This window comes from Mycteria americana, chromosome 7, assembly GCF_035582795.1.
Source record: "Mycteria americana isolate JAX WOST 10 ecotype Jacksonville Zoo and Gardens chromosome 7, USCA_MyAme_1.0, whole genome shotgun sequence".
NCBI lineage: Eukaryota > Metazoa > Chordata > Aves > Ciconiiformes > Ciconiidae > Mycteria > Mycteria americana.
This window is the reverse complement of record NC_134371.1, coordinates 6,177,477-6,187,756: the sequence shown is the minus strand read 5'-3', so window position 1 is coordinate 6,187,756 and position 10,280 is coordinate 6,177,477. Positions and strand designations below refer to the sequence as shown.

The 10,280-nt window shown below is 40.7% G+C and overlaps 1 protein-coding gene across 4 annotated transcripts in view; it reads left to right on the top strand.

The window, feature by feature from the left end:
• Window positions 1-716: 716 nt before the first annotated feature.
• Window positions 717-10,280, top strand: part of LRRC31 (leucine rich repeat containing 31) — a 19,468-nt gene continuing 9,904 nt past the window's right edge. Inside the window, exons 1-7 of one of the 4 annotated variants that reach the window (XM_075506846.1) lie at window positions 717-1,116; window positions 2,817-3,074; window positions 4,347-4,496; window positions 4,892-5,059; window positions 7,540-7,707; window positions 8,586-8,753; window positions 9,521-9,688. In XM_075506846.1, coding sequence (XP_075362961.1) covers window positions 1,104-1,116; window positions 2,817-3,074; window positions 4,347-4,496; window positions 4,892-5,059; window positions 7,540-7,707; window positions 8,586-8,753; window positions 9,521-9,688 — 1,093 coding nt within the window. In that variant the 5' untranslated portion in view covers window positions 717-1,103. The remainder of the gene's footprint in view (window positions 1,117-2,816; window positions 3,075-4,346; window positions 4,497-4,891; window positions 5,060-7,539; window positions 7,708-8,585; window positions 8,754-9,520; window positions 9,689-10,280) is intronic. The other 3 variants (XM_075506847.1, XM_075506844.1, XM_075506845.1) reach the window with 3 other exon arrangements.

The following is a 10,280-nucleotide window of genomic DNA, read 5'->3' as shown; positions in this document are numbered from 1 at the left end:
TTGTACATTGACATACTGAGTCAAGCCTGTCCTCACGGCTGGTGTCTGCTCAGCTGCTTTCAAAGGAATCGTTAGTTTTGTTGACCAGCTTTATCATTCCCCACCAAAAGCACTCCACTTTGCATATGTCTTTAGTGTATATATATCGGTGGATGGTCCCTTGTATTTAAGGAAGTATAAATTATATTGCAACAGGTGCAGACGAAGGTGAGCAGGAAATGATAAGGGAAATGGAAAGTTTGCCACATGAGGGGAGACAAGAAGAGATTGGTTGGTTTAGCCTACAAAAGTGAAGACCTCGTAGATTAAAAAGAATCATCAAAGCTAAAGAGATTCAGGATAAATGGCCATCAGTATGTTTAAGCTAGAAATTGTAACGTTCGCCATCATGGAAATCAGATTCTAGGGCAGACAGACAGACAAAAAAAGGTATAGTGAAGTTTGATATATGTATATGATGTATCAAATGATTGCACCGTAATGTTGTATCATGCTGTTGCCCACAAGCAGATTGTACCGATGATGCAGTAGGACCTCTCCTCTCCTATCTCCCGTTGCCCTAAAATGATCAGGAGTGCGCTAGTCTTCTGTATTCCTTTTTCTTACTGAACTGTGCAACATCCTGCTGACAGCACGGCTTTGCTCAGCCTCCAGCAGTATTTCTGACCAGTATGGACAAAAGGGGTGGGAAAACAAAGAGCTTGTCTTCAGGTAGTCTTGTAACCTGATCTATAAGGTGACTCAGCCTCTTCTAACAACAGCTGTTTCAGGGACGTGCAGAGGTTAGCGTGCAGTATCAAAATCTGTGCTGCCACTTCCTGATTTCTGCCTTGTGAGTGATCTAAGCTGGGACATGATCAGAGCATTTAAATGGACTGACATTGGGAGACAGTGCAGAGGAATAGAGGCATCGGGAAAGAGCCCACAAACCACTTGTGCAGAGCTGCTGCTATCAAACCGATGAAGAGAGAAATTCTTGAAAGAAAAGTACGTGGAACATCCTGTTAGGGAAAGAAGTGAGGTTGTGTTTGTGTGTCATGGCTCATTTCTCCTGCAAGCCCTGAAAGTGCTGTACAAGGTGAAACAGATCCTCAAGTGTCCCAATGGAAGAGGCAGGTATGTTTCTTTGTCTGTTTAAAGTGATACTGTTCTACAGCATGAAAACACAGCCAGGGTAACCTGCATTGCTTTACAGCTCAGTAAATGTGCATGTATAGCTATGTACATTGTTTTGTATAATTTTTCTACTGTACTCATACGAAATACAGCTGTGAGGCTATTAAAAGTAAGACTAAACAATGCATGAGCTTTTCGTAATTGTAAGTGCTCTGCCCTTGAACACTTGTATCATGGCAGATAACTTCCAACACAATAAGAAAATTTACATACATATATACAGATACATCACGATATATACCCACATTTATATATACACACACACACACACACACAAAAGAAAAGTATGTGTATATAAAAACTACATTTGCTTTATTTTGACATTTTCCCCCTGACCTGACTCATGCTGTAATAACATGAAAACTATTTGTGAAATTCATAGGGTTACTGATACTTCTTCATGTGTTTCTCTTTTTTGGAAAGTTGATGCCAGTGACATTATATGTAACAGATGATTATCAAAATGATCGAGTTCATGTGCTCTATGGATGATGCAGAATTGTGGAATGAGTTCTCTGTGTGGGTCTGCACTGGGGAAGGGGGAATCTGTGTGAGCACAGAAATCTGTTCACGAGCTCTGGTGTATTACAGGATCGAGGTCTGAGCACAGGTCATTCCCCCTGCAGTCAACAGCACACAGTAGTACCTGATACATACCTTTTCCACATAGACCTCACAAAGCAAAAGTCAATGAATGTCTGCTTAGTTTTTATGGCTGATTGCATGGTTAAAAGCATGTGTGTGCGGGAGAATGCTAGAATTAAAACTAAAGAAAGAGCATTAAATTAATGTTTGGAGAAAAATGAAGCAGCTCCAGAATCACCGGATGCTTTAGCTTGTGTAGTATAAACAGCAATGAGGAAAGAATGTATATAAATTATTGTAAAGTCAAACTTTAATTTACCTGTGAATTAGCCACTGAAACTGAGGTCACTATAGTACTGAACTGTTCCAAACAAGCTATCTGGGGGGCTTGTTTTCTTCCAGCATTGGCACACTCCCAGTGTTCATAGCTACCATATCTGGTTGTTTTCTGCACTATCACTTCAGCTTTGCTCTAAGGTTAATGGGGTTTTGTTTACATGTTCCACCCTGAACTTGGGAGCCTGTGACATTGTTCAGGCAAGGATGTCCTTGTACTCCCTGTTGCACACCTCCTCCTCTCACCTTCCTGACTGCCGGACTGGTCTTTGGCATGAAGAATCATTTTGGTGCCAAACTTAAGCTGGTTTCCTCTCAGAAGGGGGACATCTCAGCCTTGCTTCTTTCATGGGGCCACAAGACTCTGAACTGAACCTGGGGATTAAGTGACAGAGGAAGCAGCAGGTTAGCCCTGCAGCACTCGGTGGCCAGGTGGGGTGGCCTTAGGAGCAGTTTGCATTAACAAGGCAGGAGAGAGTGATACTTGTACCATTGAGAACCGGGACCACTGAGTCTGCTGTGCAAATACTGAGCATTACCAGTTCCTTTTGAAGGAGGAGAAACGAGTTCAGGGTCTGGTGCACTAAGCAGTGCTTTTCTGATACAAGCGTGGAGGGAATGGTAGGAAATTCTCAATGCATCTGTCATTATGAAAGAGGGTAAGCAAGAGTAAACGTTACTAAAACTAATTCCTTCTATGTCTGCTGATCCCCTGAAAGATGACATTCAGAGCTGCCAGGATAAGCATGAAGAGGACATCCCAAAGAGTTCCCCATTTGACTTTGCTATAAAACAGTTCCAAGGGAAGAGGTCCTCTCCTGGAAAAAGGAAAGAGCAGCCTTCAGCCATCAAAAAATTCTTCAGGGGCTTTGACTTTGGGCAATCTGAAGGCAAGGTCAGAAGGAAAATTGAAGAAACAGAAATAAACAACTCTGGAGCTGATGATCAGAGTGAGAAGGAAGATCTCTCTGTAGAAGGTAATGCTGGTACAATAATGAAATACGTGTGCATGTGTATATATTTTAATTTCATAGAAAACCAGTCGCTTTTCTTGCTAGCCAAAATGCTGTATTTTGCTGCCTATAGTTTATCCTTTAGCCAGGATTTGCATCCTATCAAGGATGTACCCTCTAATTTGATAGGTGCCAAGCAAGGAGTGAGCTCCATGTTGCTGAGGAGGTATAAAGCTTTTGGGTGACTCTCTCTTGATCTCCAATGTGAGAGGTCACTGCTGGAGTTAGCTCATTAGTTGTGGAGCTTATATGGTTTCAAAGCCAAGCTTTGAGCAGTAGCTTGGCTTGTTGTATTTAAGATCGGTCTCTGTCTGCCCTGCTGCTAAAGCAATCTGAAGACAACAAGAGCAGATGTTTCCTACCACTTGACACTGGTGAGGGGGAGGGGAAGGGAGTGGAAATTCATCATGGTTTTGTGCACACCAGAATACTCTTTACACCCACACCAGAGAAAAATGAGGCTATTTTTAAAAAGGAGCTGGAAGGTGGGGCTTAGAACCCTATCCTTTGTCCTAAGAGTTTTGGGTAGGTTTGGGGAAACAATGAGGGGACAGGTACTGAGAGTGGGGTTGCTATTTTGTGTAATTTTTGGCTGCTTTTTTTCCAGCTATAGACATTAGAGGAAGTTACTGATTTGTTAAAAGGTTTAGCAATGAATGTAAATGCAATTTTCCTTGCTGTGCAAACTGCATGGAAGAAGAAGGTAAGTGAGGTTTGCTTTGCAAAGCCAAGAAAAGCAGGAACTGCCTTACACAGACTGTATGAAATGTGTGAAAATGAACACAGGCTGTCATGAAGGAAGCAGCAGGTTCCTCACACAATTGCAGGGCCACTCGGTGCTAACTGATCAAGACTGTATTGCAGTAGTATGGCTACAGTGCAGGCATACAAGAGGTGGGTATATGACTTGTGCATCCCAAATAGCTGCAGCTCAGAGTTTTGCACGAATTTCATGTCCTTGAACTGGTGGTGCAAACATCCAAAGTCACTGGCATAAGGTAGTGTGGAGATGTGCAACAGGAGATTCTTTTCTCGCTCTGCATCAGGAGCTTTGTACTGATCTGATCTATAGTGACCTTATCACTCAGGTTATTGGTCCACATTGATCAGAAATAGAGCCCGGTTTACTGACCAATTTAGTTAATTTCCTAAAGTCTTCACCCGACAGCCAGAGACAGGTTTTACACATTGTGTTAGTAGCAGAGGTAACCAGGGTCCTATTTCTTTGTTGCTCAGATGGACTTTCACATCTTATTTCTGAAGCGGAGTCACCATCTGGTGAGCAGAGATTTAACCAGTTCATGCAGAAACTGGGAAAAAAACCCAACAGCAAGAATCTGGATCTAAATAATTGTGCATTAAGTGCAGCAGATGTAACAGACCTGGGTAAGTATACATTTTATTCAACTAGTCACTTCATGCATTTCTTTAATTCTTATTTGCCTATTCAATTATTCTCTCTCCTCTTTTCCCTTCCCTTTCTTTTATAGAGGCCTGGCTTTATTTAACATTTCATCTGGTGGTCCCAGGTCCCTGAGAAATGTTAATTAATAAATTGTATACATTATGTAATATATATAAATATTAAAATCAAAGAGGTCTGTGAAGCAAATGAATGTCCTTATACTCAAACTACAGATAAGAAAACTGAGGTATAAACTGTCACGGCTTTATAATGCTGTATTGGTTGTAGAAAGCATCTCTGTATTAAGACGTATTGACATCCAGGGTGTGCAGATAACATGCAAAGAGAATACACTTTTTCTTTTCTTTTTTTACAGCTTCTTTACTGCCATTTCTCCCAGAGCTGGAAGAGATCAGCCTGTCCTGGAATGGTTGTGTTGGTGGGACTTTGAAAGCTCTCACTGTTCATCTTCATCATGTGAACCTGTTAAAAGTCCTTCGACTTAACAACTGCAGGCTGACAGCTGAGGATGTCACCTCCTTAGGTACAGGATTTCATTTACATTTACTTCCAGACAGCTTGGGTCTAATGTAATCCAACTCATCTCTTCCTACATCCTACCCCTGCTGCTTCCACACTGGGCAATGTAAACTCCTGCTGTGAAACAGTAGAAAGAACTTGGGCTTATTGCGTGATCTTATACATTTGAGTAGCTCTGCCAAGTTCATTCCTCAGGGCATGAAGGTTTCACTTTCAGGAGGGAACTGAATTCAGTCCTGTTTGCAGGAAAGCATGTTTTCAATTTAGATTAGTATTTTTTTGGCTAGCTTTCATATCTAATAGTAGACAGAAGAACTGAAACAGAGTCAGTCATAACAGGGTCAGCTTAGGTCTTCATGCTGCAGGACAGATGCAGCGCTCAGCACAAAAAAATGGATGGTCTTTTGGAGGAGACTTAAAACCAGTGCTTCCTTGGAGCTTTATAACCTGTTTTTGCGAGTCTGGGAGAAGCTTATTCCTCTGCGTACTTCTTTGCTTGCAGTGCCTACAACCCTGCTTTCTGCAAAGCATGAGATTTAAAGGTTTTAAAGGTGGTGTTATGCACTCAGGTTCTGATGCTGAGTCACTTACCCCTGGGCCTGGAGTTTACTCTGGGGTGGGTCTGTGATATGTATCTAAAAGTAGGGCAAACTCAATCAACTAGGAATTCTAAAAAACTGCTGCTTATTTCGCAAGTTCTAAAAACCAGTCTGAGTTATAAAGCTGGATTTTATGTCATTCATATCCAGGCTTTTTGCAGGAAAGGTTCAAAAATAAAATTACATATATGGTGGTAGCTCAAAAGTGGGTCATGCTATCTGTTGGGGAGGAAAAATGCATCTGTACAAAAGCTGGTGAAAATAATTGGTCTGTTTCTGATGAGGCTAAACTCTGTGTTTCATTTTCTATCAGATTTTTGCAAATTTATTTCATTCTTTTTCAAACCCTTTTCTCATACCTTTTTTTCTCTTGAGTTTTATTGGTTATATTCCCAATTGATTTATTCTGCCTGGTTCTCCTGTGCTGTTTCCTTCCCGCTTCTGGCTTGGCCTCTGTTGAGACAGACACAAAACTGATCATAGGACTTGAATTTCCAGTCAAAATGTGATGCCCTTGACATGTGGAATAGCAAGTCGGTTTGCATTGATTTTTGCCTGTGATTTTGAAAATAGCATGCGTATTTAGGCCAATACTGCCTGTTTGACTATGTCCACATCTATCTGTGGAAATGTGGCCACTTGTGGACTCAGTGCATTCTTTTTAGAAATCCATGCCTCAAATATAACCATAATATCAGCCTCTCCTATGTGGTTGCTCAGAGCTGTGGCTGTGAGAGGTGGTAGGAAACCATTCCTGGAGTTAAAGTCCTTTGTTTATCTTCTGGGTGGAAAATGTGCCTGGAATGCTAGTCCCCATGTCAAACAGAAATAGGCTATGCTGCAGAGGCAAAACCACTTCTCAACTGCAGTGCATTGCTCAGTATTCAAGACTGAGGCAATTATTTAAAATAAATGCAAAAATAAACATTAAGACATGTCCTTTGCTCTCAAACCTGAATATTCACTTACAACAACAGAAATAATATTTTTCTATTATAAATCTTTTGTGAAGAATTAATTATGAAAACACACAGACATGAAAGGGTTTTATTGTTAAAATACAATTCTCAATTATTAGGTTGATGACGAGACTTTAGATCAAAAATTTGTGTATGACACTTCGAAATTGCATTTGCATATGGTATGATTAATTGATCTTTCTTGGGAATGAGTTTATGCAAATATACATCTGCCTCCCTCCTCTACGAAGGAAGTTAGGAAGCTGGATTTTGCAGTGGGATGTTAGTATTACAAAGAAGCACTAACACAGTTCACATTGGCAGGTGCGTCAAGCCTGGAAAAGGCTAATTTTTCTGAATGCAATCAAAATCAGTGCTGTCTGCCTTGAAATCATGGGAAAGTGAGTTTGGGTCAAAACAATGCTCATCTTGATTCCTTATGAAATGAGTCAGAAATTACTGTCAGAAGTGAAACTTTTAAGTTTCAGAAATAGCTGTGAGAGGACTTCTTTCATCTTCTCCAAAATGTCTTGTGGATACAGTACAGAGGACGTTGGAAGTTTGCCAAGTAAAACAGAGCAGAACTGTACAGGACAGTAAATTCAGACTTGTCACTTGTCTTGATTTCCCTATAGACTAGACTTTCTGGGTCCTGGCACAGGTCTACAATGATGGTCAAGCAGTCTGTGTGTGCTGTGACAATGACTTGTGATCTATATTGCTCCTTAGACAAGGTGAGACTTTACACAACATTGCTGCAGTAGCGAAAATTCATGGTATACACCAGTTTTCCTGGCACGCCATACAAAATATAATAATTTGATAATTAAGTGGCTAACCTTCCCCTTTAATATATTTAAAACTTGTATTTTTGTCTTGCACCGAAATTGATACCCAGAATGAATCATCTTAGACTTCTGTTACAGGAGAGGCATTTGAACTTGTTCCTCAACTTGAAGAACTGGATTTATCATGGAACAGTAACATAGGTGGAAAACTATCACTCCTGACAAAAAAAATCCCGAAAGGATGCAAGATAAAACTTCTGAAAATTACAGACTGTAACCTGACAGCAAAGGATGGAGAATCCCTTGGTATGTGTATCCACATAGCTGGACTGAGAGACTGGCTTCACAAAAATGTAACTTGTTTGACTTAGATTATGGCTGTATTGAGCTCAATATCAGTTGAAAGTTAATTTATTTCAGGCTCTGCATTATAATAGTATTTACCACACAGTATTGGGATTTAATACACTTTCTTCCAAAGGAGAAAGTTGTTCTCTCTAATCATGTGAGGTAGGGTTGAGAAGAGGAATAGCTAGATCTAAACCACAGTCTGGCTGCCTCAGTGGTCCAGGGTTGCTGGATCCTTTGGGACCCTGAGTAAGTCACATGTGCCAGAATTTCCAACACTGATTGCTTAAAATTAAGCAGCTGAATATGTAGTTAGCCATGGGATGGGAAAGAAGGCCTGAGGGATGGGAATTTAGGCTGAGTAGGCAACTACTAATCACCCCTCCCCTCTTTCCTCTCACCACAGCTTAATCCTCTGTGGTCTTTTGATCTGATTCTGTGTTTTAAAAGATATTTTCTCCCTAAAGAGAAGCCCCTGTGCTCTCATCTCCACTGCAGGAGATGGCCATATGCAACATACAGTCCTGTATCTTTTCATTAGAAACTTTTCTTTCTCTTTGTATTTCTGCTTTTTATTCCCCTGTATTTTTCTAACTGTCCTTGTATTTTTTCACCTTTATTTTCATACAGAGTTTTCACTGATTTTCTTGATTCCTATCCAATCTTTGTTTTGCTGGTTTTTTTAGGTAGAACAGGAACTTGATAAATCTAAACCACACATACGGGCAAACCCAGCCTACCTCTTCCTGTTTGTCATGGTGCTATATTTTTCTAGGGTTCATCTGTATATAGCCCAGACAATTACCAATTCTGTTTTTCTTTTCTTCTTTTTGCAGCTGAAATTCTAAATGTGATCCCAAACCTCCAAGTATTAGATCTCTCTATCAACAAACACATCGGCTGCAGCATGAAGGTTATTGCTCAGGATCTGAAAAATGTGCCAGGCTTGAAAGAGTTAAACTTGCACATGTGTGGATTAAAGCAAGACAGCCTCCAGGGCTTAGGTTAGACTTTATGTTCAGAAAGACTTTCATTCTGAATAAATTGTACATCTGAAAACCATTTAAGAAAGGCAATGAGGTGGGATTTTGCTGATGGTTTGGCAGTATTAATGGGCAATCAGTTGCTGTTTGAGGATTGATAAAAGACTACAGAGACTTTCAGCAGGAGTAGCATTTATCTTCCCTGAGCTCAAGCATGTGAAAGTCAGTGGGGAGAGTCACCCTCCACACCATTTATCTGAGACACATCTTAGGGTAGATTAATGGCTCTCTGGAAATGCTTCCTCTCTCCCCAGACAGAACATAGACAAGGGCACAGACAGGCTAGCTAACTTTTAACAAGCTAATCCTACTCTCAGAGGGGAATCCAAATTCACCGTTATCACTTAATGAGTGTCCAGTGAAGTCATATGAAATGGGCTTATTATCTGTGTCTCTCCCTAGTGGAGGTCTTATCCATAAGACAATTAATTAATGGCACTAATTAGCACATCCAGTAGTAATTTCAGCAAAAGGCTGAGGATTGACTGGATCTGGGGGATGAGCTGGCCTCACCTTCACCTGCTCTTTTAGAGAAGAACAGAGTTGCATAGTTGGGGAAGCTTTGGGGTATTACTGTATGTCTGCTGTGATTATATGCTGAAGCTTAGTCTAAAAGCTTTGCCTGCAATACCTTGTGCAAACTCTGACGTTAAAGTAAATAAACACTAAAGCTGTGACCTGTGCTATTGTAGCAGCCAGTGACCAGCATGTTCCCTTTTCCATTTCAGACGCCGCTTTACAGCACCTTGCCGAGCTAAGAAAATTAGACATATCATGTAACAAAGAGATCGGTGGTGGCTTTAAAGACTCAACAGCTCATTTGGCCAGCTTGAAAAATCTTGAAGTCCTTGATCTCCACCAGTGCTGTGTAACAGAAGAGGACATGACCGTTTTGTGTAAGGACATGTTGAGGAAATCCATTAAGAATGTAGGTTTTGACTTCTGAAAATATCTCAAAGGTGTAAGAGATTCTGCCTAACCTATTCTAGCAGATCTCAGTATATTTTCGTTAGGCAGTTCTGGAAATGCAGTGTGGAGGATAGCTTTCTTGATCAATATGGAATGTTTTTTTGCTGTATCAAAGGAAATCTCGTAGTGTCTGATCCTACGTGGAACTAAGGACCTGAATCTGCCGTGATTCAGACCCATGATGTGAATGTAGGAACTGCCACCAAGCACTGCTTTTTTTGATAATCAGTAATTTTGGAAATAGCCAGAGACCGTTCCCCCACTGGTATAAATTGGCATGGATCCAAGGTGCATATGTGCATGTAAATGTAGCTGCCTAAAACTCCCTTGGTGAACTTTTAAGTCAAGTAGAGAGTGATGTTAGGAGATCTTGCATTGCTGCTGCTCTCTGTTTTATAGAAAAGCTGAAGACTACAGTCTCCAGGTTAATTGACCCAACTCATAAATACTATTAGGAAGAAAAAGACATTTCCTATTCAATCAGTGAGACAGTTTATTTTTCTGTGTGCATTACTATAA